Source organism: Balaenoptera acutorostrata, chromosome 10 (assembly GCF_949987535.1).
Source record: "Balaenoptera acutorostrata chromosome 10, mBalAcu1.1, whole genome shotgun sequence".
Taxonomy (NCBI): Eukaryota; Metazoa; Chordata; class Mammalia; order Artiodactyla; family Balaenopteridae; genus Balaenoptera; species Balaenoptera acutorostrata.
The window spans coordinates 11,445,242-11,473,083 of NC_080073.1; the positions used below are offsets into that span (position 1 = coordinate 11,445,242).

General features: G+C 47.6%; 1 protein-coding gene across 3 annotated transcripts; it reads right to left on the reverse strand.

Annotated features, from left to right (window-relative positions):
- Positions 1-730: 730 nt before the first annotated feature.
- Positions 731-27,842, reverse strand: EDEM1 (ER degradation enhancing alpha-mannosidase like protein 1). Of its 3 annotated transcripts, XM_007192487.2 has the most exons (13): positions 27,116-27,426; positions 24,592-24,679; positions 21,634-21,706; positions 18,237-18,340; positions 16,889-17,060; positions 15,334-15,517; positions 13,732-13,906; positions 12,055-12,175; positions 11,409-11,579; positions 9,164-9,237; positions 8,195-8,291; positions 6,086-6,289; positions 731-4,605 (listed from the first exon to the last, which is right to left on the reverse strand). In XM_007192487.2, the coding sequence occupies exons 1-13, from the start codon at positions 27,282-27,284 to the stop codon at positions 4,516-4,518; spliced, it is 1,722 nt and encodes a 573-aa protein (XP_007192549.2). In that variant the 5' UTR covers positions 27,285-27,426; the 3' UTR covers positions 731-4,515. The 3 variants fall into 3 exon arrangements, with proteins under 3 accessions (XP_007192549.2, XP_007192550.2, XP_057410610.1); XM_007192488.2 differs by lacking the exon at positions 24,592-24,679 and having other exon boundaries at positions 27,116-27,842; XM_057554627.1 differs by lacking the exons at positions 16,889-17,060; positions 18,237-18,340; positions 24,592-24,679 and having other exon boundaries at positions 27,116-27,842.

Consider the following 27,842-nt stretch of genomic DNA (forward strand, 5'->3'; position numbering starts at 1 on the left):
TGAGGCGTGATCTATGGCTCTTCAGCTGTCCGCTGGCATACTGGGCCTGCTTGGACTTGAAGTCAAGAGGATTACAAACCCGTGGGACTTCATACACACACTCACCCTGCCTTCCAGTGGCATGTGTTCTGAGATCAGCAGGTGCTTCCAAACTCGGGACTGCCCTTCACCCTGTTGCAATTCAGGGTTTTTATAAAGCCCCATCAAAATTGCAGTGACACAGAGCTGGGACACCAGGATGTCACAGGGGCAGAATCAGCAATCTCCTTCAAGATCCCATCAAGATTCAGGCAGCAGTTGGCACGGAGGCCATCCCTCTGAAACCCTCCTGGGTCGTGCTTCCCCTGGACTATTAATCCCATCTTAACCTGTAAAAAGTTAGGAGAAAGGAATTGCCTTGCTTAAGATAACACCAAGAATTGCTTCCAGGCTCCAGAGAGACTCAGGTAAATGGCAGCAAGAAATGAGAGTGAGTCAGGCCTGGGAGAAAGGAGGCTAAGGTGAAGAGGGTAGGGGTGGGACAAAGGTCATTAAAAGTGGCTCTGACCCATACGTGAAGGACGGTTAAATGAAGGTATGACAGACAAGCCTGAAGTGGTATTACTCAGGGCTTAGCTGTAAAAAAACAAAATAAAGTTTTTATTCATCCTGTTTTATAGACTCTGCTCCCCTGTTTATCCTCTATATAACGTGTATGTGTGAGTATATAAAGGAGGAACAAAATGACAACTCAAAAAAAAAAGAATCTTTTAATAAAAATTACTCATAAAAATCCTAATAAATTTCAAAGAGCAAGATATTTCTTAGTACATTTATAAAAGAACATTTGGTCCTTTTACAAAAAGCTCCCTTTTAATTTAAATACATTTCTTATTTACAGATTAAACATAAAATATCATCTATAGTTGCAAAGCATATTGCACGTTACAGAGAGAAGCATTTGTATATTTCAATAGGTTTTCCCAGAGTTTCCAACTCTAGATTTTTTTGTGTGTGTAAAAACATATTTATCTTTCTTGTGCATAATAAATAAAAATGCAGCCTGTGTTTTGCTATTTAAAACTAAAAAAAATACCTTTAAAAATATTATTTCTCTGCCTCTCAGTAAGAGGGAAGGGGGGTAACAAATCAGGAAGGTCCACAGGTACTTAACATTCTTGCCAGATTCACATGTAAATTCAAGTGGGAACCGCACCCCTGAGCCCTGCAAAACCTGGGGACACACAGCCCAGCCGACTCACCTTCTCACTTTCACAAGAGTCCCTGCCCTGCAGGAACAGGCACTAGGGAAGGAGCTGGATGTCTGGGAATGGAAAAGGAAAGAAAGATCAAGACTTTTTTTTTTCTAAAGTCCCTGCTCAGCCACTCCAGGGCTGGGGCAATCGTCCGGCCCGACCTGGTCGCCAGCATTAAATTTGCAGTCGGCAAAAAGAAAGACGGCTAGAAAAAAAGAATTTCTGATATTTTGTCTACAAAATCCAAAGTGAAGGATTACAGTTTGTAATCATTCAGTAAACTGAGCTAAGAAAATAGCTGAGAGGGACGTTTTTCTTTGGTGGAGGACACGGCAGGGAGGCGAGAGAGGAATCAAGCTGAGACCCTCAGATTGCACGTACCCAGCCAGGGAGCTAATTTCCGTCTGCACAGACACCATCCTGGCGCATAAACACACAGAAAACTATTGAACTCGTGTGCACACGCCCCACGATCCAGGACAGCCTCAGAACCTGGGGATTCAGTCGCACAGAGCAGTCACACAGAGCAAGTTCTGACAGAAGATTTGGAAGTTCTGAAGGGAAGATTTGAACATGGAAGCCGGACTTCCACCAAGGCCAGGACAATCGGAGAGCTAGCAAACACTTCCTTCGTCACCTCCTCCTCCAGGACATGGAGCTCCTCAGTCACAGCATCTCAGCCAGCGAAGCCTGCCCTGGAACAACTGAGAACTCTGTGGTGGGAGATCTAGACTCCACCCACAAAGGTAGCTATAAGGCAGCTTCCCACAAAGGTTTAGCAAAACCACTTTCACTGTGTGAACCAAAGCGGAGTCTAGACACTAGCTACACACAGGAACGCAAGGATGGAGCACGCTGTCAGCTGTTCCAAAGCATGGAATGTTTGGAATCAGGGTGCTCCTAGGGCAAATCACAAGGGAATTTCCCTGACGCTCCCCTCCTCAGCCCTCGCCTTCCTGATCTCTCACAACACAGAACAGAAGAAACAGCAAAGACCCTGAAGGATATATCACATTTGTTGACACTCTGACCTTCAAAGAGAAAGCAAGTTTTGAACGTGGCTCGAAGGACCTTCTCTGTAACCAGCTACGAGACGGGCATTCTGGCATCTAGTCACTGCCTACATGGCATCCAACTCTAGACTGGGCAGTCTGGAAGCTCAGCAAGCAGGGTGAGAATGGGTCGCTCACCCTCAGACTCACAACTGGTACCAGTCCAGTGCCTGGAAGCCAAGAAGGTCTGAGACTTAATACAAAACATGTCTCAGGTCAGCCTGTAGCCGTGAGGTGCCTCTGTGGCACTCAGGCCCAGGCCCCTGTTCCAGAGCGGGAGGGAGATGGGATACCTGAGCCCAGAGGAGGGGGCACGTTGGGGTGCAATAACATAACAGCGTGATCACAAAGGGCCCACTTTCTTCCCTGAGGTGCCCCATTCTCCCAAAGAGTTCATTTATAGTCCCACCTTGGTTCACCTGGAGAAAAGGTGCAGCGAGGCTCATGCACGTGTGTGTATTTAAAAGGGGATACTCTGGTTTCACTGAAGCAATGAGAATATTTTAAATATATATAGTATTCTCAAAGAAGATTTTCTGTTCAGTAGATGAGACAATGTTGATCAACAGAATGCTTCTGAAATGAAGAAAAAATGTAAAATAGAAGCATTTGATTCTTTTTTTCCTTTAAAACATTTGCACGGTAAATGTTTAAAAGACAGAGGTGACATTTATTACTGAAAATCCCTCTTCTAAAAACCTCAAAGAACTGAATTAGATATCTATTTTAAAAACAGCAACACTTAAATTTTCAAGAAGAATAAAATTCTTCCCTTTTGACTGAAAATGCAATGGCTTACACAGCATTCCTTTCTAGCTTTAAAAAGACTAAAATAAAATCATTTGAAATATCCTAGCAGTGACGGGTGAGCCACACAACAGGTGAAATTGGAGGTTTTTAAGAGACTTCCTACCCCTTCTATTGAGGTTCATTTCAACCTCTGATGTTACAGGGAAGCCAAAGCTCAGGGTTCAAACCCACCTCTGCTTTCTCTGAGCCCTCTGCACAAGTGCAAAGAGACACAGTTCCGTGCTCACTAAGGAAATAATACCAACAAAGAAAAGAGGCGTTTTAGCACAACTTCCTCTGTATATATGCTTGCTTAAAATATCAGGTTGAAAGGCAAGGACTGGCCAAGAAGTTTCCAGAACCTACCTGATATCCATCCCATGCCCCTTTCGCTGTGGTCACACCATGCAGCAATACAAAACAAGGCTGTTAAAATCATAGCAGCAGCTGTGACATCCAGTGGCCCAAACCTAAAGAGTATAAGGCACTCATCAAAAGCCTGCATTACACAGAGAAACGGCTCAAGGATGCCAGAAAGTCATCTGATCATTTCTTTCTCCCTGACTTAGCTGATTGGCACTAGACACAGGAAACAAAAACGAAACAATTCCAACCCAAACATGGTCGGAACTGATAATCCTTGGTTAGTAAATATAAGACAGATGAAAGCTCAGATGATCATAGGTATTTTTCTCTCCCTTAAAAGGCACCTGGTTCTGAAACTATGGGAGATCCTCAGGTGAGTTCACAATAAATGTAGAACACCATCCAAAAGATCTACCTGTTAAGCTCTTAAACTGTGAGGCGACAACTTAAGAGACTGCCTGTTAGAATTCGGATAAATTCGTGAGCAAATAATCTGTAACACCGTGACGATTGCATGGAGCGCAAATGCATAACTGGATGATTTTTCCCCACGTGACCGACAATCGTGGGTGCAGACCTGGGAGACAGCCCAATTATCCAATAAGAGAGAGAGGATGACAAAATGCAGTACATAGGGATGTCAGGGGAACCGCAGGCCCTGTCGCACAGAAATTCATTCACAATCCTCTGGCAGGGAGGTCGCCAGGCTGCAGTCACGCAAGCGCCGGCAGAGAAGACTCGACGGATTCCGAAGTAGGAAGGTCTGAAGATCCAGCCAAAGAGGCCCATCCACGGTGCACAGTAACATCAGCACGTCGTAAGAAGCCAACTTCTAAGTACCTTCTCACTTCAAAGTATATCCTTAAGACAAACAGGGCATTTTATTGAACGGAAGAGAAACGCTAAAGTATCCAAGAATCTGCCGGATGTGGCTGGGGAGCTGCACAGAGATTCCGACACCATCGTGGACAGCCAGACTCCTATCCTCCTCCACTTCGGACTGGGTCTTGGCCTGGCCTGGGTTCAGCTGTTTGAGGTCCAGTTTCAGATGAGGCCGCACAGGGGAGAGCAGATCAAATCAAGCCAACCATCTGGTCAATCTGTCGCATGTAGACGCTCTTTAAGGGCAGGGAGTATCGCCTCTCGTCAGGAACACGATTGCACTAGAAAGAAAATAAATGAGGGACAATTTGAGTTTTGAGTTAAGCCGCCATGCGTTAATTCCTCAGATGTGACTGGATGACCTCCCCTGGGGTTTCTCAGGCTGGCACTGTCAACACTTGGGGCCTGTCCCGTGCACTGCAGGATGGTCAACAGCATCCCGGGGCACCCCCGCTATACGCCCCCCGCCCCTAAGCCCCGGCTGTGACAACCAAGATTGTCTCCAGACATGGCCCAACGTCCCTTGAGGAGCAAAGTCACCTCCAGTTGAGGACCACTGATGTAATTTAATTTCCTCACTTCACAGGTGAAGAAATGGAAACCCAGGGAGGCTAAAAGACACGCACCCACGTGAAGAGGGGCCGGGACTAAAGCCTGCATGCCTTGGGTCCTTAATCCACCCAGAATCGCAAAAAGTGTTTTAGCTACTTGAAAATACTGTTGTTTTTCTGAGTCTATTGCTCTTCTCATCCACAGCTAAAACCTAAATGCTTAAGAGTGTTATTTATTTACTTATTTTTTTAACTTAAAGGCTTTTTTTCTTTTCTCTCTCTCAAAGGGGATTTAAGTTTGAGAACCAAACATGCTGTCTGGAAACTTTCCACATACATTCATGCTCTTCCTCAAAGAAACATTTTCTCGCTGCTCTATACTTGAACTCACACGCCCTGCTCCTCATCTTTGCAAGATCCAGACTGACAGGTTCTCCAGTTGGTCCCACTGCCCCCCACTCGTGTTTTTTGTAGGCACTGTGCCTCCTGCCAGAACGTCCCCCTGGGAAGCTCCCCCTCATCATTCCAGGAGCTACTGAGAGGCAACCTCCTGAGTGAAGCCCTCCTGTTTTCCTGGCAGAATAATTCCTCCCTCTTGGGTGTTTCAACAGCACTTCACACAGCCTCCTACTGACAAGCACCTGGGGGGAACCGGTCTCTACACTGGGCCCTGGGCCCATCCAGCACCAGGACCCCTCTAACCGGCCTGCATCCCCGGTGCCCGGCACAACGGAATCGGGTCTATCAGACGAGTGTCTCCTTCGGTACAAATCCGGGCTCCACCACGCTGCTCCACCGTGTGACCTGACCCTCTCTGTGCCTCCCTTTTTCTGTCTGTGAAGTAGGGATATTACAGTACCTACCCCTCACAGGGCTGCTATGAGAAGTTAACATACTTAAGCATTTAGCACAGTGCTTAGCATGTGGTAAGCTCTATAAATAAATGTTGGCTATGATTATCATCCCTCCTTCTAACTGTTTTTCCCTTTCCTCTCAATCACGCTTTGTTCGCTTCATCTACACTCCATGGCCTAATATAAATTTCAGGGTCTTATCTATAGCTACAGAAATGGCCTCTTTCTGAAACTCTTCTCAAATTACCCAACCCGAGTGTGCCGTGAATATTCCGTCGGGAACTCTGGATGATAACGTGATGAGTCGTGTTTTCTCTTCCTCCAATTGCGAACCACCCCTGGGGAAAGCAACTTACGTTGGAGCTGGAGTTGATGACTTTTAGCTCATGAGGTCTAGGCCTGTGCCCGGACTTTCCCACTGGGTCCTGCCCTCCCTCTTCAGAAAAGAACTCCTTCCAGGGTGACTCCCGAAGATGTTCATCCACAGATATAATGTGTCCCTCAGTTGTAAACATGTATCTGGTTCCAGATTTGTGTACTGGATTCTCCTCATCAAAGAGCTAGTAGAAAAAAGAAAAGAAAACAGATACAATTGTAGCAGGTTTGGAACCAACTCATAGGGCGGCTGAGTTCAGACTACTTAGGGACAAGAACCTGCTTGGCTCTCAGGCCAACTCAGGCTGCGGGGCGGAATCCCCAGTTGTGTTGAAACTCAGACGCCTGGACTTCCCCAATCCTGCCCAGACCTAGAGATTAGAAAGCCCGGGCTAAGACCCAAGCGCCACTGATCTGTAAAAGCCCTAGATGCCCCCACGCTCTCCGGAGAGTTCCGGCGCTGGAATCCTGGAACTACCCTCAGCTCACACACACCTAGGCCCGAAACTGGAAAAGCCTGGAGAGGAGGAGGTCCGTGGTTTATCCTTCACCAGGTCCCCAGGGCCTGACACACGTGCCACCGCGTGGCGCACTCCTGCGTGGGCTCTGAGGGCACAGGGCACCCCAGGCAGTCCTTCCTCCAGCAGCGGGCATGGGGGGTGGAGGAGGGCGCAGTGGGGACATCTAGAGAGAACCTCTAACCCAGGCGTGCGGTAAACGATGCATGAGGAAGAACGCAGAACTCTCAGAGACGGAGGAAACCTCACAGGCACCTCGGGTATTTTACAAACGAGGAAGAACACTCGGCACAGCTGCTGTGTGTTCACACGGCTCCCAGGAGGAGAACAGGGTCGGCCCAGGTCCTCCCCCTCCGCCACCCGCCATGACCCTGAGTTCTTTCCCCGGGAACACCCTGGGGGTCTCCTCCATTCATTCGCCCCAGAACTGGCCCCGTGAACACCCCGGACCCCACAGCTGCCGGGCAGGATGCCCGCCAGGCTCTTGGCAGCCGACCCGACCGGCCGCACTGCGCGGTGTGGGAGACCTCGGCGCCCACAGGACCCGGTGGTGGGACCACGCGGCCAGCGGGCGGGCACACCTCCTCTGCCTGCCACGAGGAATGACGCCAGCAGCACCAGCAGCAGCGTCATCTGAGGGGAACAGACCGGGGCTTCTGAAACCCGGCTTTGTGCAGGACCGTTAGAGGCACTTGTCAACATTACAGGCTCCTGAGCCTGCTTCTGAAGACTCCCATTCAACATGGCTGTTATCTTAACAGTGTGACTCCAATCCAGCCGACGCCGGGGCTCGGGGACCACTGAACTAGATAAAACAAACCTATCACTACTGATGGATATCTGGATCTCGGCCTAAGTTCTCCACGCTGTTTCCCCACCAGGAAATCCCGACCCTCTGAGCCCTGAGAAAGTATTCTTTTGCGTGTAGCCGTACGAGCCAGTGACAGAGGGGAGGAGAGCGGCCGGGTGCACGACGCAGATGCCATGCGCGCCCGTGGCCAAGCAGCCAAGTGGAAAGAGCACCGGACGAGGAATGGGGCCCAGGGCTCAAGCCTCGGCTCTGCCACGTCGTCAGCCCGAGAAGCGCGGCCAGTCGCCTGAGGGGAAGAATGAACACCGACTAGATGATCCCGAAGGCTCCTTCCAGGTCCAAAAATTCAGTCTCTCCCTAAACACGCGAGGATGTGTGTACGGACAGAGAGCCGGCCGGGCTATGGGTCTCACCGAGAGCGCCCAGGTCAGGGGGAGTAAGAGCTGAGGCTCTGCGGTCTTCCTCAGGGAAGCCTCGTGACCTCCACGCTAACAAGGGTCCCCCAGGAACCGTCACCTGTGCTTCACGCAACGTGCAACCCGAAGTGTGTCTGCGTGTGCACTCGGCAGTGCCTCCTCTATGAGGTCAGGAACCACGGAGCAGACAGCAGCGTGCCTCTGCTCCGACAGCGCCGCGCCCCCGGGCCAGCGAGACATCCAGCCTGGGGCAGCGCCTGGCGGCGTATGTCAGATGGAAGGCAGAGGAGTGCCTGCTGTCAGCAGGATGGAGCCCTTCCTGGGTTAATCTTACCACACACATACCAGATACAAGTATTTGCAGGTCTCGCTGAGGAAGAAGCTCTCCATCCGGTCCTCTGTGGATTTGTCGATGACGTGATGCAGCGTAGCGTAGCCACACCTGCGAAACAATCATCCGTGAGTCCCACCTCTGCTCCTTCCCACCTGCTTATTAATCTAAGAGTCAGAAGTAGCCTATTAACAGAACAACCAAGGGATCAAACACCACGTGAGAAACAAATTAGGGCAGGTTTAAGGGCTGTCCTTTTTCAGCCTAGATTGTCTGCAAACTTCGTTAAAAAGTGGTCTGGCTGCCAAATCATCAGCTTAATGGTGGCGGAAGGGGGATGGGGGCGGAGGAGAGTATTTGCCAAAAGCATAACAGGACACCAAGAAAATGCCTGGCAACAAACTCAAAAGGACTGATTTAAATTTCGTGTCCCAATACGTGTATAGACTGACTAACCATTTGATAGTCTAAGACAGTATTTTGTAAGAAAATACTCATGATATTATAGCTAGGTAAAAAAAGCACATCGCAAAACTGAAATAGAGTTCTTATACATATACATATATACACACATTATATATTTATATATAAATATATAAAAGAATATAAAACTATACACTTAAATGCTGATGGTAGTTATCTCTGCACGTGGAGATTACAGTGATAATATTCTACCTCTGTATTTTCTATATTCCCTAAACTTTTTAGTATATATATTATTTGTATAACAGGGGAAATAAGTTACTTAAAAAGAGCTCATATAGTCTGCTGGAACCCTACAGGAATAAAGGTGAAAAAACATTTCTAATTCCCACTATAATGGGCAGGTTCTACTACACAAGAAGTAAGCAATTTCCCTACAAAATTAACATTAATGACCTGTTCTAAAAAGTAAAGTGCAAAATAGAATAGTATCACCTCAGCACAACTCAAAAGAAATCAGAAATGGCCAACAGAAAAAGGAAGGAACTTAGAAAACTAACTTGACTTTTGTGTGCTTTTCCAGACTCTGCAGAATGTCCATTCCTACATGGAGGTAGAAGGGATTCCTGGTTGCCTAGAGAGAACACGAGAGAATGTGATCCAGCGGGGGCCTGGAAGACATGCCGTCAACACACATCGCGGTGACTGCAGGACGGTCCCGCGGAGATGAGTCACCGTCCCAAGGAAGGCACGGGCCAGTTCACTTTATCCTGAAGGGTCGTGAATGTTACAGGATTAAGGTGTTCTGTCAGTTCACATCAAAGCGCACCTCCAACCTGCTTAACTTGAATGGGGGGGGGCGAGAAGATCTGCCCCAGGGCAGATCAACTCCCTGCCTTTGGCTCTCCTGATCCCCATCATGATGAGAAATGAAACAACGCCTCTCTGACAGTCCCATATCTGAGAACAAATCCTGTTTCTGTGTTGCCTCGGAACTCGCTAGAAACTTAAACTGCGAGCACAGGGAAACAGGACTTTGCCCCCGTTCCATCCACAGCACCGTGAGGAGGGCCAGGGGACAAGAAGACTCTCAAAGTATCTAAAGAGGCCTCCACATGCTGTGCTCTCTAATCACCCTAGGAACTCAGTCCCTGGCTTGCTTCCTCTTGTCACATGCTCATAGATGGTTTTGTTAGGGGAAAAAAAAAATTCTCTGGGAAGAGGAGACTTTTATCCCAAAACTAGTTTGAAAGTTGGGGATCACCTATAATTCGTGCCCAGTGCCAACAGCGCAGCAGCAAAAGCAAACGACCACAGGGTCAGCTGCCTCTGGATTAAGAGATCACAGGGTTAGGGGCTTCCCTGGTGGCGCAGTGGTTGAGAATCTGCCTGCCAGTGCAGGGGACACGGGTTCGAGCCCTGGTCTGGGAGGATCCCACATGCCACGGAGCAACTAGGCCCGTGAGCCACAATTACTGAGCCTGAGCGTCTGGAGCCTGTGCTCCACAACAAGAGAGGCCGCGACAGTGAGAAGCCCGCGCACCGCGATGAAGAGTGGCCCCCGCTTGCCACAACTAGAGAAAGCCCTTGCACAGAAACGAAGACCCAACACAGCCATAAATAAATAAATAAATAAATAAATTTATTTAAAAAAAAAAAAGAGATCACAGGGCACTGCTTCAGAAGGCAAGGCTATAAAGCCGAAGATCTCTCTGGATTCTAAGAAAGTAGTCAATATGAGGAAGAAGCTGCAAGAAGAAAGAAGCAGTGACGGAAACAAAGAGGCACAAACCCAAAGGCAACAGACCTAAGCTTAAGAGGAGAACTCAGCCAGCACCCGAGTCTGTCACCCTCGGAGCGTGAGTGGCCGGACTCTACCCTGGGATCTGGGATCCGGGAGGCAAAATCAGAGGCTACCTCTCCACCCCTGAGAGCTTACGTACAACTCACAAGGTCTCTCTTCACCTGAGGTCAGTTACCAGTTGCACAGGATTTCTCCCTTTTTCAGAAGCAAATGGCAAGGATTCGGTGCTAAAAAAAAATATGGAATAAATCTAAACTACTAATCCTACCACCAGAGCTCATCAGATCTCCTCGCGAGGGCTTGCCCACTACACGCGTCTGCCGAACGCACGGAGGGCCAGCTTCTTGGAAAGTGAGCAGCTCGTGCTGCTGAATTTGCGAATGGCTGACAGCTCTCGATGTGTATGTATGTATGGCATGCACAGAGGTATAAATATCGGCCTTAAACCGTCGGGGAGAAGACTCTTCACAGTTAAAAGTGACATTTCCTCTGGCATTCAAGTAATTTCACAAAAGAGGAACACTGTATGTTTTTTTGAAGGATTAAACAAAAGTAGGCACTCAGACAATCCCAGATGATTCCCTTTCCGACTAAGAAAAATAATTTTCCTATCTGAATACCTTACACAGACCAGGGTTCCACAGGACATGAGGACAGAAATGCATCCCCCAACAAGAGTTCTTTGGTCAAATAAATTTGGAAAACAGAGAGGACCAAATCTTCCTCTTGACTGAAGGATGTGAGAAACAAGCCCTGCAGTAAAGATACAAGTCAGCTTTGCAGAAAGTAGGGCAAACGCGTACATGACCGCAGACGTCTTCCCCGTCCCGTGCAACCAGGACAGACACTGAGCGCTAACAAGGCTCTGGGCTGGCGGTCACTCTAACGGTCGCTGTGAAACGACACAACTCCCCACCTGTCAGCAAGTGTTCCCTACGAACCAACTGCTACAGGTCTTCCCAGCATTTCAACACAAACTACCGCTCAACAAACTCCAGTACCTGGTAGAGGAGATACGTGGACTCCACCAGCTCGGGCCTCAGCGGGTAGAAGAACACGTCGGGGGCCTGCAGCTGCCAGTTGTACCTCTCGGGGAGGGCCCCGTAGCGCTTCCATATGGCATAGTAGAAGGCGTGCAGGCAGATCGCGTCTTCCACGTCTCCTATCAGAACCTACAGGGAAGGCGCAGGTCACCAGGCTAAGTCACTGTTCTCAGAGAGGCAAGACGTGACACAGGCCCTGGGCTCCCCCCTCCCCCCACTGATCGTCTGACCTACAAACGTGGCTGGAGACAAAACCAACCCAAAAGGAGCATCCCAGACAGACCCCCCCCACCCCCCATCTGGCCATCAATGCCAAAGCCCTGCGAACTGCATAGGACAAGAGGCTAGCTGTACTCATGAACGAAGAACAGACAACTGAGACGTGAACCATCCAAAAATCACACGCCGTTACTCTTCTGGCATGGCTTTGCACTGACTTAGTGTGCAGTAATTTCCAAAGAGAATGATGGGGACGTACTGTGCTCTTCACTTCCCAAATCTGAAGGAGCCAGAGAATGTTCTGGTACCATAAAAAGAAAACAGAGGGGGGAAAAAAGCCCTTTCCAATGACTGCTTTTTCTTAGCAAACAGGATTGCGAAATACCTGCAGTCCTGGGAAGAACGCCTGCAGAGAGTCAATCCACGTGTTCATCAGCTGCCCGCTGAACATGTTCACGTTGACGTAGAGGGGCGGGTCCCCTTCTCCCTCGTTACAGGCTTCCCGACTGAGGAGCCAAGCAGAGCGGTCAAAGGGGAAGAAAGAGAAACAGCTCCAGCTCTGTTCTCCCAGCAGCCCCTGGCAGCTTCACTTAAATGGAATCAACATATTAACCTTTTCTCCTAACTCATTCTTTAAACCTTTGGAGACAGATTGCCTCTACCTCTCAATACAAGACTCTAGCATAAGATGACACTTACCAAAGGATAAAAGTTCTAAACTCAGCCATGGTAACACGTTGGGATTTCACTGCATTTTGCAGAAAGCACTTTGACAATCAGGTTTGAGAAATACTTCCACGTAATTTGGTATATAGCATGGGTCAGTTTTGACCTGAGTGGGGAAGTCTGGTTATTTCTGCACAAAAAAAGAGTCTCTTCTCTAATAAAATCCTATACCATGGGCCTGGAGGAACACCTCAGAGCAAGAAGCTCCGGGATTACTACTAATTTAGTAAATTTACGTGCTTTAAAAATTGAAAAGGACTGAACTCTGGCCAAACAGCCTCTTATTAAAACACATCACTTGAATGATCCTACAACAGCTAGGGTAGAAATGGGCAGGCAACTCAGTAGCTATCACTTGCACTGGCCACTTAACACACACATGTGCACAAGGGAAGACCCAGGGAAGACAGAGGCGGCACCAGGGTCGAAGCCGCTGCAGCTTCGAAAGGCACTTCTCTTCTGCCATCCTGAATGCACAACTGACAAGCGGGAAACAAAGCTGTTTTAAACAAACACAGAGGGAAAAAAAGGTGGTAACTACCCTTTCTCTCATCAAGTATAAAGACCAATCCCAACTTCTTTAGAAAGTGAAAGAACCAAAACAACTGTGCCGCATTACAGCTCTATGTGCAATTAAAACCAACGAAACAGAGGGATGTGTCACTGCTTGCGGCAGCCAGTCTCCAGGTGGCCCCCAGTGACCCCTGCCTCCTGGCTGTCACACCCTTGTGCAGTACGCTCACAGACTACATCAGCCCTGGTCTGTGTGACCAACAGCGCCCGGCACAAGTGCTGGTTGTCATCCTGAGATTAGGGCATAAAGGCACATGGCTTCCATTCTGGTGGCTCTCTTTCCTTCTCTCTCGGATCACTCATTCTGGGGAAGCCAGCTGCCATGAGCTGCCTACAAAGAGGCCCATATGGCAAGGAACTGACACCTCCAGCCACAGCACGTGAAGAACTGAAGCCTGGGAGGGGACCCTCCAGGCCTGACTGCGCCGTGACAAGGCTGCAGCCCTTACCAGTAGCTTGTGGATGACCTCGTGAGAGCCCCTGGACCAACCCAGCTGCTTCTGGCTCCCTGACCCTCAGAAAATGGGTGAGATAATGTTTGCTGTTTTAAGCCACTAGGTTTCAGGGTAATTTGTTACGCAGCAGTAAATAGCTAATACACCTCTTCACCACCCCCTCAAATGACTAACAAACAACTAGGAGGCAGTAAAATGAGGGCAGAGACCAAAAGACCCTGTGAATCTATGTTGAGAAAAATACGAACATTTCACAATACATTCTATTTGCTCGACGGGACAGTAAGAGAGATGGTGAGGAGACATACCCTCTTCTTAAGTAGTTCTGAATACTCTTATATGCAGCATTAAACATTTCTAGGTCTTCTTTTTCTCCAAAGAGAATGTAAGATTTCAAGAGGTATTCATAGAAGGAGTCCAGTCCGGCACCCAAGCCACTCTGCTTTCCGACCCAATGGCCCGTCTGAATGTTCACAACATTGCCTGTGAAAACAAGCAAGCTCGTCAGGGCCCGGGTGGCGGGCAGGGGGACCTCCTACTTCAGCCCCTCTGCTCCTCAGCACCTTCGTCCCTCACAGGAAAGAGGAGGGATGAATGCATGGCCCTCACGTCTTTATCGGTCCTATCAGCAGCATGGGTGGCTCGAGCTTCCTGAACATACAGTGTTTCAACACGGACACAAAAATGGGGAAAACATTTAATGCACAAGAAAGATAGGTTTGTCGTGTTGCTTTTCCAGATTGACAATGCATTTCAAAAGCCTAAAGGGTGTTGTTCATCAGAGAATGATGAATTATATAATTTACATTACCTGTAAAATGGAAAAAAAAAAAGAAAAACAAAAATAATCCAAATGTCCAACATCAGAAGAGTTAATGGACTGTGATATAGATTTTAAAGACAATAACTGTGAAAACAAGATAACTTGAAACCACCTGCATGATTTGCCAAATGAAAGGCAGAATAAAAATATCTATATTATAATTTGAAAGTATATAAAAGTTGCACATGACAGGCTGCAAGGGCCTATGGAAAATTTTAAAGTTGACAGTTTGGGGTGACACTGGTAATGGGGTGACGGGGCGACTATTTTGTTTCTACTGTTATTGTTAAATACAACAAATCTGTAAATGAATTGAAGAACTTAAGGAAGAGTAATCGAAGATCACTTCTAAAAAGCAGCGCTTTCGCAATGACACTCTAGGCTCCAGGACCACCAATCCAGCTCCTTCCCGATGACAAAAAGAAAATATTTCTCAAAATTAGATAGTTACAAGAGGCAAACGACCTATTTTAAAATAACATCTTGAGCTAGTAAAATACTGATAATCATTGAAGATAAATAAGGAGTACATAGGGGTTCATTATTCATTATACTTTTTCCTACTTTGATATGTTTGAAATTTTCCGTAATAATTTTTTAATAACATCTTGATCAAAATTCTCAAGGGAAAAAAATAAAATCTAATACAGGTTTAATCTGGGCTTTTAACCTACTACCACATGCCGAGATTTTTTAAAAGGAGAAAGTCACTCTACCAGTTAACTCTAACTTCCTATCTTTGGAACCTTATACTGAAGCAATATAATCTGCCTCCGAGGCAGTTCTTTTTATAGCATTTAACAATTACTTTCAAGTGGAATATGCCAAGGGATTCAGATCAGAAGGGAGCCCTCAAATAGGAGAGCATTATTCTGTCCCATCAACCTTCCAGCCTCCCTCTAAGTGAAAAGTCACACGGAGAAATCAGATGTGGCAGACACTGTGGGAGGGCCCTTCCCTCTGAGTTGTCAATTTTCAGGTTCAATAGTACAAGGAAGAAGGAGTGGAAAGCAGGGAGGGCCCCAGAGAAGAGGAAAGGAAAGGGGGCGATGTGCGCAGTGCCAAGGGCCTCACAGGTGCCCCACACCTAACAACCCCGTATCGTTGCTCCGCAGGTTCCAAAGGGCTTTCACAGCTCGCCTGGCCACCCACTCAAACGTGGAATCCCCCAGCAGTCGACTCAGAATCCCAAATTCCACCAGCAGGGAACCAGCGCCGGCCGTGCACGTCTCATTATTGCTGTCAGGAGGAACGCCTGTCTTTAGGTTCACCTGGGGACAGGAAGAGACAAAGGGCTTGTGGCAGAAGTCAAGGAACCCACAGGGCTAGAAGACCGGGTCACAGCGACCACACTCCACTAATGAACCAAGCTCACCACGGGGGGAGTCAGCCCGCCGCCTCCCACTTTACATCCAAAAGGAAAATGGGAGTAAGTTTAAGACACAAACAAGACAGTACGAACACCAGAGCCCTGTGTTATTAATAAGAGCAAGTCTTGGGGGAATCATTATAACGCTATTCACTAATCTGCCTCTTTCCAGCAGGTTCTCTTCATGGTTACGCAGCACCAGGCTTTGGCACTGGGGACAAAGGCAAGCTGTGGAATCACGTAGAAATTTTAAGTGAGCTGCTATGAACTCAGTCCTGCTCAGCAAACGTTAACAAATCTTGGACTGCGAGAGAAAGGAACCCAGCGAGAAAGTGACAGCCTGTTTCATCACTGAGGCTCAGTGGTCTGGCAATTCTCCACTGGTTGGTGACCCAAAGGCTGACTCAACTCTCAGAGGGGTTCTGGACTCAGTAAATCAGATGCCACAAAGATAGAATCTCATTCCAGACCTTGCATTTAAATCAGCAGCTAACTTACTGGTCTGTACAGGCTTTATTTGAAAGATCCACATGAAGTGTTCAAAAGAACATTCGCTGAGCTCCTACAGCGTACATGTGGGGAAATGGACCCAAGTCAGAAATGAAGACAAATTGCCCCCACTGTTTTGCAGCAGGGGATATAAATCCCACCTGCAAAAAGGGTTAAGAATACTGAGCACAGGGCTTCCCTGGTGGCGCAGTGGTTAAGAATCCACCTGCCAATGCAAGGGACACGGGTTCAAGCCCTGGTCTGGGAAGATCCCACATGCCGTGGAGCAACTAAGCCCATGCGCCACAACTACTGAGCCTGCGGTCTAGAGCCCGCAAGCCACAACTACTGAGCCCGTGCACCTAGAGCCCGTGCTCCGCAACAAGAGAGGCCACGACAATGAGAAGCCCGCGCACCGCGATGAAGAGTAGCCCCACTTGCCGCAACTAGAGAAAGCCTGCGTGCAGCAACGAAGACCCAACACAGCCAAAAATAAATAAATAAATAAATAAATTTATTTAAAAAAAAAGAATACTGAGCACAGGAACATAACTTCCTTAAGGGGAGGGATTAAGTCAAATATGTCACTGTATGCCCAGCACACAACAGGTGTTCAGTAAATGCTGAATGAATTAAAAACCATTTCTATCATATTTAGGGCCAAATTCTCTCAAGGACATGGGCTTTCCTCTTCCGCATCAGCCCCACTCCTTCCCGCAAATAAATTCATCAACAAAGAGTTTTAATCCGGGAAGGTGGTGTGCTGTTGACGCCGTCTACCTACCCGAGGGTAGGGGATCCCTGTCTTGGTGTTTTCAAAGGCAGGGAGGAGCCGCACGGCCAGGTCGTGAGCCATATGTAACAACTCATTATCATAATCCTTAATCGTCATGTCACCAAAGGGCTGCTTGGAGTCAGTTATTATTCTGTGGGCAGAAAGAAGGCTTCCCAGGACCCTAATGACAGGAAGAACAGAAGAAGAATAAAATCACGTTGCTTGTAAATGTGTACAATCCAGCTCAGAATGACAGAAGCAGGCTTGAATTCCCTATGGACTTAGCACTGCCTGAAATCAGAGGGACTGGACTTAATGACCCCCTGAAGTTCTTTCCAGCCCTGACAGTAAACGATCAATTGTTAGCTAACAGCATTATCGAAAGGGAGAAAGCGAACCATTCTTCTGAGGCTACTGAGAATAATCCCGCTTAAAGTAGTAACAGTGTTTAGTCGTTTTCATCATCTCATCAGAAGGGAGTGTCCTAATCATTCCCAGAACAAATATCACCTTTTAGTATTAATAAACTACTCTTGGTTTCTCTCACGTGGGGAAAAAACTTAGCCAAATAAGAAACAGAAAAGAGCAAGACAACACACACTAAGTAACTTTTGTAGTTCTGGCTGCCAAGCAATGTCAAATTCTCCCACTTCCGGCCAAGAGGCAAGGTGGGGAAGAGGAGGAGGAGGAGAGAACGACCCGGCTGAGAGGCAGGCGCCACCAGCTTAGATCTCAGTCCCTCAGCAGCCACGAGCTCAGGTCCCCCTCCAGTGAGCTGAAGCAGATTGTGACATTTTTCAGAACAAATGTTTTCGTAACTTTAATTTTAAATAAATGCTACATCTGGAATGTCACGCAGTGATACAACTTTCAAAGTTTAAATGGAATAGGAAAGCAGTCCCAATCTTATCAAACTAAAAAGGCAAGATATAAAACATGAGCCCAGTACATTAGAGGGAGGGAGAGGGAGGGAGACCCAAATGGTCAGCAGTGGTTTTCTGCAGGTGGTGGGTGACAGGAGAAACTCTGATTCCTTCAGAAATACATAGGGGTTTTCCTAGGACACAGTGAAGGAAATGAGACTAGACGTAAAGTGAAATAATGAAAAACTCCTTTAAAGGGACATCTATCTTAAACCTGCATTACAATGTGTCTTTCTATTTGGCCCCAAATATAACTACTTTGAAATGGCAATTGTTTCAGTTTTGATCAATCCAAAAGCAGATGAAAAGGGGACACAGTGCCCACCAGGTCTGCATGGACTCCCTACCTAGACCCCGGGGCTGGTGGACCCTCCAGGAGTTTTCTCCTTACACACCCAAAAGCAGCCTTCAATCCGTTTGATGTACTATTTTACCTTATCGTGGCCTCAAAGACTTGGACGGTGGAATCTTTGTCAAATGACACTGTGTTGATCACTAACTTGACTGCTTTCTGGAACTCGGATGAATTTCCCATTATCTTTAAAAAGAGGAACACAAACCATTACAACGGCCTGAAGTGACACTGAGGCTGCGTGATCGCAGGAGCTGGGCCACTTCATCTGAACGTCCGTACGTGTGGTCTTGCCACTCGTGGGAGTAGAAACACAAAACGTAGAAGAGCACAGTTATCTCTTAGAACACATTCTGGGACAGATGGCAAGCCCATCTCCACGAAACTCAAGCATCCTATCTCCAAATGGCAGAACAGTGTCAATAACTCCTCATAAAATCATTAGCAGCCCTCATCGTCCTGCCCCATTCTCCCTCAACTTCTGTCTCATCTTGTCTAGCATGCAAGGCGTTACAGTTCCGGAAATTCCTGAAATGAGTAACAATAAATCCAAAAACTGAAGAAACGAAAAACATGGCTTTCCCTCTGCTCCTCAAATAACGCGACAGCTTGGGCGCTTAGCTCCCAGGAGACCGAAACATTTGGAAAACTGACTCCTTGCTTGTTACCCAGATGTCTGAACACTTTGGGAAATAGTGGTATTATCTTTTGGAGCATAGCGTAAGACCAATGACATTCAAAACAAACAAAACATACAAATAACCAGCTCTACGTCCTTTGTAAGAAACGTTCTAGAATTAGGATTCCTATTTTGGGTGTGTGGATATGGTATCATTCCAAGCTTCTCTCTCTTATATGAAGTGCAAATTGGACATAAAATTTGATAAAATAACCTGAATAGAAATGCTTTCATGCTGTTCAAAATTTTATGACAATCCTGGCACTATAATGACATCATAAAGACACCAAAAAAAAAAAAAACAATTTCATTCAGACACTACTTATTTCAAGTATGTCTTATTTCCTAGTGTTTATTGATCTAGTGCATCTTTTTTTCTTTTTCTCCCCCTCATTGTTATTTTGCTGTTACATGCAGAGCAAGTACAGACGTTTCTTTTCTGGCTTTCGGTTCCTTCTTTTTAAAAGATTATGCGATCATGACACAAGTTGCATCTAACAGTCAAGGGACTGCTGTTGTCCAAGTGTTTCCAAAGCACACCTGTTAAAGTTTGTTTAAAATGTCAGCAAAAGAAAAGGGAAACGTCAACAGAAGTAACACCTGAAAAATAAGCCTGAAGTGCACCTTAAAGACCGGATGTTCTACAATGAAAACCACAGAGATGGGTCTGTTTCCCTACAGATGTTCACCAGCAGCAAAATCTGTTCGCAGCTGCAGGGGCTGATATGATCTCAGATCATGTGGAGGATGGCAAAGGAAGCCAATAGTTTTCAACGATATATTGTAATTTGCCATTTTAGACAGCTACGGAACAGAGTGACGAGGCTCTGAAATCATTCACTCAGGCTCAAGAAAAGCTGGATTGGGTTTCTTTACTTCTCAGAACTTCTCAGGCCTTTAAACTGCTGGTGTGCATTGTGGTTCTCCAGTGGTGGGACAGACTGGTAGAATTTCTCAAGTTCACTTGGGAACAGAATTCTTCTTTGAGGGAGAACACCCTTGGAATCTGTGTTGGGAAATGCCAGGTTACTAGAAATTCATTTTCTGAACACGTATGTGCACTCCCATCATGTATCAGACACCATGCGGTGTGGACAGAGTGCAGTGACTGTAAGAGACAAGGTCTCTGTACTTCAAGAGCATGGCAGACAGATAAAAAGACACAATGGGGCAAAAAGAGAGAGGTCATGGGGAAAAGGTGTGCTTTCATAAGCTATATATGAGTCTTGGGACTTTTTTTAAAGCGACACTTGTAGCCTGAGTCAGCCTCTGGTCCCCTCAACAAGTTAACTCTAATCAGGGTGAACACACCCGTCCGGGCACATTTTGATCAGTGATGGTGCATGACTGACAGGGAGTAGCAATCACTTCAGAAGGAGAGACTGGGAAACTAAACTGCTGTGCAACTACAGCCTGGCAGAACGAAACCCCGGACTCTCTGTTAGACCATGAGCCTAGGGGAATTTAGAAGGACCGCTCCAGCTCTTCCCAAGTTCCGGTAATTCTACTACTAGCAAGATCTGGGACAGTTGTAATGCAAACTTAGCTAGCGTTACCCAATTCTAACTACTGACAGTTTCAAACTCTGTTTAAGTAAAGTTAAAATGCAGGATTTGGAATCAACTACAGTACAAATTCTCTTATGGTAAAGGTGTGCCGGACAACGGAGGAGAGCAAAGAGGTAGTAGAATCATGTTGACTAAGGAAATTTTTCAACGCTACGCTGGAATACAGTCCCTTGCTGTATTCTACAGCAAAGGGTCGTGAGGCACGCCAAGCACACACGGCCGCCTGGTAATAAGAACCACGCATGGTGCCTGACTGCCTTCCATGTGCTTTGGCTCATCTGTCTAGAGGTCTCCAGCTGCCTTGAGGGAAACCAAGGGCTGAGCACGTAAAGGCTGCCCTTGAGCTGGCAGCCCAAGTCTGGAGGGGGTAGTGTCCACAAAACACGGAAAGCAAATAAAACAAGAGTGTTTATACAGAGGGTCTCTGCGCAGGGGCTGGAACCAGGGCTCAGACTTGATTTTGGGGGGCCAGTAGCTGGGGCACATTTCAGGGGATCTTGTCCCCTGGAGATCTTGAAATCCTGAGATCCTGTCTTTTACTTCTGAAATCTTAACTACAGTAACTGTATACTGGTTCCTTTAAGGAATAAAATAGTGGGGGAACCCCGCAGAAAAATAGGTTTCCCCCAAAACAATCACACTTTCTTTTTTTTAAGAAACATTTTTTTAAATTTATTTATTTATTAATTTATTTATTTTTGGCTGCGTTGGGTCTTTGTTGCTGCGCATGGGCTTTCTCTAGTTGCGGCGTGCGGGCTTCTCATTGCAGCGGCTTCTCTTGTGGAGCACGGGCTCTAGGAGCACGGGCTTCAGTAGTTGTGGCACGTGGGCTCAGTAGTTGTGGCTTGCGGGCTCTGGAGCGCAGCAGGCTCAGTACTTGTGGCGCACGGGCTTAGTTGCTCCACGGCATGTAGGATCTTCCCGGACTAGGGCTCGAAACCCTGTCTCCTGCATTGGCAGGTGGATTCTTAACCACTGCGCCACCAGGAAGCCCAACAATCACACTTTCTCCTCTGCTTTTTTAGGGGAATCACATTTCCCCTCATCTAACCTTCAGTGTTTTTCTTGCTCTCAGCATTAAGCTCATTAAAATAAACAATAGCTATCAGAGCTATGAATACATGTTGAGAATCACGTTTCCTGGAATTCTCATCCCTGGGGGAAAGTAAGGGTAATTAACTCCAAAATATCTTAATTAATTTGTAAAAATAATAATAAAGCTGAACACTTACTGCAAGTGTATCCAACGCATCAACAAGAGTCAGTGAATAATTCCCTAGGACATCATTGATGTTCAGATTTGAACTGAAAAAGAAAGAAAATTAAAATTAAACAAAGGTACTTTAAAAGAGAAAAAAGACAGTAAAACTAAACACTCATCAGAAACTAAAATTGCTGGAAACTTATTTATTCAGGGACTACTGTGGGTGGGTCAGTATGGCAATGGTCCTTCTACCCCACAAGGGACAGTCTCTACAGTGTCACAGAATAGCAGAGACACACACGCTTATACTATAGTGGAAAGAACACAAAACAGGAAGTAAGGAAATGGGAAACAGGAGTCATTGCCCTCTCCGAGATACAGTTTTAACAGCACAAATGACCTTTCTGTCCAGCTTCAAAAAACTCTGATTTCGAAATCATTAGGAATGAAAAAGGAGAGGCCCTGTCACATGACCTGCAAATAAAACTTTAATACAGAAATCAGACACTGCCGCAGATTACACACACATAGCAGCAAATAAATACCTCAGTTACAGGCTCAGTATCACTCATCCATCCTTGGGGTGGGGGAATAAATTAACTGCTTTACACCATTGTTTCCCTAACATACCACCCAAAGAATCCCCACCAGCTCAACCAATTGCAAGGAGCTGCTGTTTTACCATGAACCAAGGCAGGGCTTCTCGTAACTGCAGCTGCACCAATGCTTCTGCCACACGCCTCCTGCCCCATAAGCAACACCGATCGCCCACTCTGAAACAATCTTAAGACACCAACTTCAGGGCCGCAAAGAGGGTAACTGACAGTTCTTTATAGCGCTAAAAACGACAAGGATAATACTAATACATCTGGGACAGGTGGGGATGGAGAAATAGTGCAAGTCATAAAGTCAGCTTGACAAATTCTAGGGAGTTCAGTTATTCCTGTCCCATTGCCACAAACCCAGAAGGCAACTGCAGAAGCTTGAAAAGATTTGAAAGTAAGGAGAGAAATGAAAAAGATGAAAAAGATGTCAGTAAGGAGAGAAACAGGGTGACTGTTTCAAGATTACGTTTATGAAAAACCACAGCGAAAAAACCCTAGTTTTATCTTCAGCAACTGATTCACCGTTAGTATGACATCTTCCATCAAATCCCCGGACCACGTTACCTACTCCGTGGGTCTCTCTAATGGGTCCTGTCTCACTTCCCCGCGGGCAGCATCTCCGTGTTCCAAATGCTCGCCCTGCTGAGAGGCCTCCTATGCGCCTCAGCTGGGGCGAAGTGGGCCCCACGTGAGACAGGCATAAACGGCTCCAACACCTCACATCTGATTTTACCTGAGCCTTTGTTTTATGCTGGTTATGTCACTTAATCTAGGACAAAGAATGTATGGCAAAATTTTACCTCCTTTGTTTGAAACAAGCTATCTAGAAGGGGCAATCTAGGAACGAGGGCTCTCACATGTCTCTCCCGAGCCGCGAAGCCAGCACACTGCACGGCTGAAGAACCCCACCTGCTGCTTCTAGCTGTCGATTCTTTCCGAACACACGAATATGATTGCAGAAGGTCCTCTGAAGACGAGAGCTGTGGCTTAAGCTCAGCCCTTCAAGGGCAGTGCCAGCCAGAGAGGATATAGGAAGTGTCAAAAGCTGGAGGGGAAGGCCAAAGGAGACAGGGAGATGCTCAATGCTGCCCACTCAAGAACATTCTACTGGGCTTCCCTGGTGGCGCAGTGGTTGAGAATCCGCCTGCCAATGCAGGGGACACGGGTTCGAGCCCTGGTCTGGGAGGATCCCACATGCCACGGAGCAACTAGGCCCGTGAGCCACAACTACTGAGCCTGCGTGTCTGGAGCCTGTGCTCCATAACAGGAGAGGCCGTGATAGTGAGAGGCCCGCGCACCGCGATGAAGAGTGGCCCCCGCTCGCCGCAACTGGAGAAAGCCCACGCACAGAAACGAAGACCCAACACAGCCATAAATAAATAAATAAATAAATAAATAAATATTTAAAAAAAAAAAAAAAAAAGAACATTCTACTGAGCTTAAATATTTACCTCCATTGCTCTGCTGCTCAGAAACCAAGCACTGGCTCCAACAACCCACCTCATCACAAAACGGGTCCCTCATCACTTAGCCTCCAGGCTGGATGCTGGGTGAACCCCGTGTGACCAGCTTCCCCTGAGGGACCCTCCTCTGTGGCATATCGCCCTTTCCACCTGCACCGGCCCTGGAAGGGATGACTAATCTGGAGCACTGCACTCCTTCGCATGGTTTACTGTGCTCTTCCTTTCAGGCTATAACTACAACGGACCCAGTTTTAAAACACTTCTCCAAAGAACGCCCAAGCAGCCACGACAAAGAACAATTATAAGAGTTGGCACAAGAAAAAACGTGTTTGTAGTAACTGGTGGTTCCTTCTCTCCACTCAGACAAATCCACTCAAAGATCTAAGGCGTTCATGAAAACACTTCCAAATTCTTTTCTACCAGATCATTGCTACACACTCTTTCAAAATGTGCCAAAATAGAAAAAAAGAAAAATGGGGAGGGGAGGAAGGAAACAAGAGACTCCACAGAAGCCTGTCGGCCTAACAGCGCCAGATTACTGGGCGTCCATTGAGGCCAGCCCACCGTGCAGGCGAGACTGTGATCTGTCTGTCCTGTGACAATCTTCTTGATCTATGGCCAGCCTGACCAAGAACTCAAACTTCAGGTACAAGGCTGGGTTCAAAAGTGTCCATCTTTCCACATAACCAGCTGCCGAACCACGATGGCTCTCCACTTAAGTTACCCTGTGTGACTGTTCGTGACATTCACCCCACTCTGCATTTTTAAGGTTCTTATTACCCCCAAACAGAGAAGATGGAGAAAACTATGGCCTTTCACAGAAAATTCTTGGCGATGCAGCTAACATAATGCTAACATAGCATGTTCAAAATTAAACGCATGTGTAAAAAAGAAAAAAAAATTCCACATATACTTAACCTGTAACAGCTGTTCAGAAATCTACCTGGTGCTGTGTAGGCACAGAGGTAATATAAGAAACAGTCCCTGTGTTCCAGGGATTGACAATCTGGGGAGACAAGACAAAGGGAAAGGAAGGTGAACACACAACAGTACTCAAGTCTCACACGATATTAAAACGTGGAAAAGCAGCTCAAAGGAAAGGAACCGAAAGGAGAACTGAGTAGATCAAGGACAGTCATCTTCAAACAGTTCAATGGCGTCATGGAAAAAGACTTGAGCCTGACCCTGAAGGAAGCCAAGATTTTAGGAAGAAAGGGGAATGCAGAGGAGGCCATCTTAAACTAGGGGTGCCTAGGAACGAGTCGGTTTGGGGGCCAGCATCGGTTTGGTTTGATTTGCTTTTTTGTTTGAATAGCAAAATGGTTGGGGAGAAAACAAAGAAGGGTCAGGCACCCAAGGTCTGAACTAACGTTATTATTCATGAGACTGCAAAATTTTAATATCCAGACTTACTTGATGAAACTTTTGAATTTGGATCCTCCAACCCAAATCGGGGATGTGAGAGGAACTGAGTTTGCATAGTGATCTGTAGCTGGACAGAAACATTTGCTATTTTTAAAAAAGTGTTCCGGTTTTATTTACTTCATGTCAATACTCGTCACCCTACCGCCAGTCAAACAAGACAGGCAAGATAAGCCTCAAGTAAATGTGACTAAAAAGAAAAGACAGGCACATTTAGCACTCATATTTTGTTTCTGTACTTTTTACATAATATTCTAATGGCTAAGTTACTCTCTTTTTTAAGTGAACCATTAGAATTCACTTGACAGTAATCATTAGAATACATCTGCTTACAATAAATATCTGAAAGATTTTTTATTACCAGTTATTTATTTCAGGGATGTAAAGGTGGCCTGCCCTTTTCCTGAAAACACTAAAGTCTGAGAGGAGTTAAGTGAAAGGAAAAGGAGTAAGAAAAATTAACTTTCCACTCTTTACAAGCAGCCAGTGTGAGGGTCTACTCAAGGCTACCATAACCCCAGAGCTCTTTCACTTCCTCAAAGACACCAAGGCTGACCAACCAAAAGGGCACAACCCTTCCCACATGGCATCCCCTCAATATCTCTAACTCCATCTTTCCAAAACCAACATATCTGTCTCAAGGCAACCTGACCTCAACTTATCCAGACTGTCACTGGTCAAACCAAACCACTCATTAGCAGATGGCATCCCCAAACAAAGAAAACTAGTTAAGCAAAAACTTACTTAAAATTTTTCTCAAAAAAAAAAAAAAAATTGAGATAGAAAATACATTTCTATGTATAAAGCCTGATACAGTGAAACATGAAAAATATAACTCATCAGTTTCCTACAACTTTAAAAAGGCCAAGTCTTTTTAAGCTAACCTAGGATGTCCCCCTGGCTTCACTAAAAATCATGCTCTCCAAATGCAATTTAAGACAAGAATCTGTAGATAATCCAACCATGTCTAAAACTCTTTAAGTCCCTTTAGTGTGTGGGCTTCCTTTTTAGGACCTAAGGACTGGACTCTGCTGCTTTTCATCAGGTGAAGGAAAACACAGGCCTCAAATGTCCAAAGGGACCAAGCAGCCCAATTCCTCCACTGCCAACTGAGGGGAGCGGCCAAGAGAAAGGCAGTCATATCCAGCCTAACAGGGTCAGTGTCAAGGCACACCGGTTCCCTCCAGCTAGGAGGTCCTTAGCTGGGTGTGCTGTCCTCTTGGACTCTGATGTCAACAGCAGTAACCCTTGAAGCTCAGCCTCTGCAAACACGGCTGATGGAAGGGGAAGACTGGCAGATCTTCCCTGACAGCCCTGCCACCAGGGTGGGGGAATTTATGGGACAGACCCTACAGAGCAAGGAATGCCATCTTGAGCATCAGGACCCCAAATCTGGGCCACCCAGCCTCTCTCTCTCCCTTCCACCTAACCGTCCTCAGCCTAGGGAGCAGCCCCTGTGATAAAGGAGAAAGGCTGTAGCCGCGCTCTGCCTCAAACTCACTGGATGGCTTTAAAAAGTCCCTTCTCAGGATCAACTCCTGAATTTTTATATTTTTATACAGTAAAGTTGAAGTTGGCTAGGTGGGGGGAGATAAGTGCCGTTTCGAAGCTGCGTTTACAAGGGATTTCATTTTGATTTGACCTTCACCTGGAGAAAGGGTTGGAGATGGAAGTCTAAGGCTCCCCAAGCCACCCCTCGGTACTGCCACTGTCCCTTCCGGTCTCTGGGCCTCAGTTTCCCCATCTGTAAAAGAGACTGCGCTGAGAGCTGTCCAGTAACAGAGATTCCGGGAGAAGCAAGAGAAGGACAGCCACCGGGCCGTCCACGCAACCCCCAGCCCAGGCCGACCACAAAGGGGGTCAGCCGAGGCGCCGGACGGACGGGCGCTGCCCGCAAGACCCTAAACGCCCGGGCACCAATGGGGGGACCCGGAGGACGGAAGGCTGCACCCACCAGGAGAACGGAAGGAAGCGCGTGCGGCGCGCGGTCCTGGGCGTCGGGCCGGCGCAGGCTACTCACGGGTCCCCGCGGTCGGGTCCTCGGCCGCGGCAGTGGATGGGGTTGAGCTCGTCCTCGGGGAAGGCGTGCGCCATGTAGTTGTCGTAGCCGAACACGAACATGCCCCGCGCCAGGTCGCGCATCTGGGCGCGCAGCTGCGGCGGGAAGGCGCCGCTGTAGCGCTTCTCATACTCGTCCCGGCCGCGGCCCCGGCCGCCCAGCACGTAGCCCCAGTGGCCCGGGCCACAGACGTCCGGCTCGGGCCGCCGCGGAGCCCGCCGCCGCCCCGCCGCCGCCCCAGGGACCTGCGGCTGCAGCCACGATGGCCCCGACGGCCCCCCGGGCGTCCCGGGCCGGCCCGCGGGCCCCGAGGCGGGAGACGCGGGGCCGTCGGGGCCCCTCAGGCGCTGGAAGCCGAAGCTGAGCGGGAAGCGCTGGTAGAAGCCCATGCTGGGCCCCAGCCCGAAGACGAGCCACAGCACTCCGTGGAGGCCAAGCCGGAGGAGCACCAGCCCCAGGACGAGCGCTCGCCATTGCATGGTCGCGCGGGCGCCGCGGGCATTATTTACAAACGCGGGGGGCTTTCCCCGCCGACCACCGCACCCCACGTCTGCCCAGTAGCTCCGCTCACTTCCCCTTTAAGGAACTCCCTCGTGACGCACCAGGAACTGGCCCATTGTCCCCACACCCCCAGCACCTCGGGCCCGGCCGGCCAGGCCCCACGTTCGCCCGTCCGGTCGCCCGGATT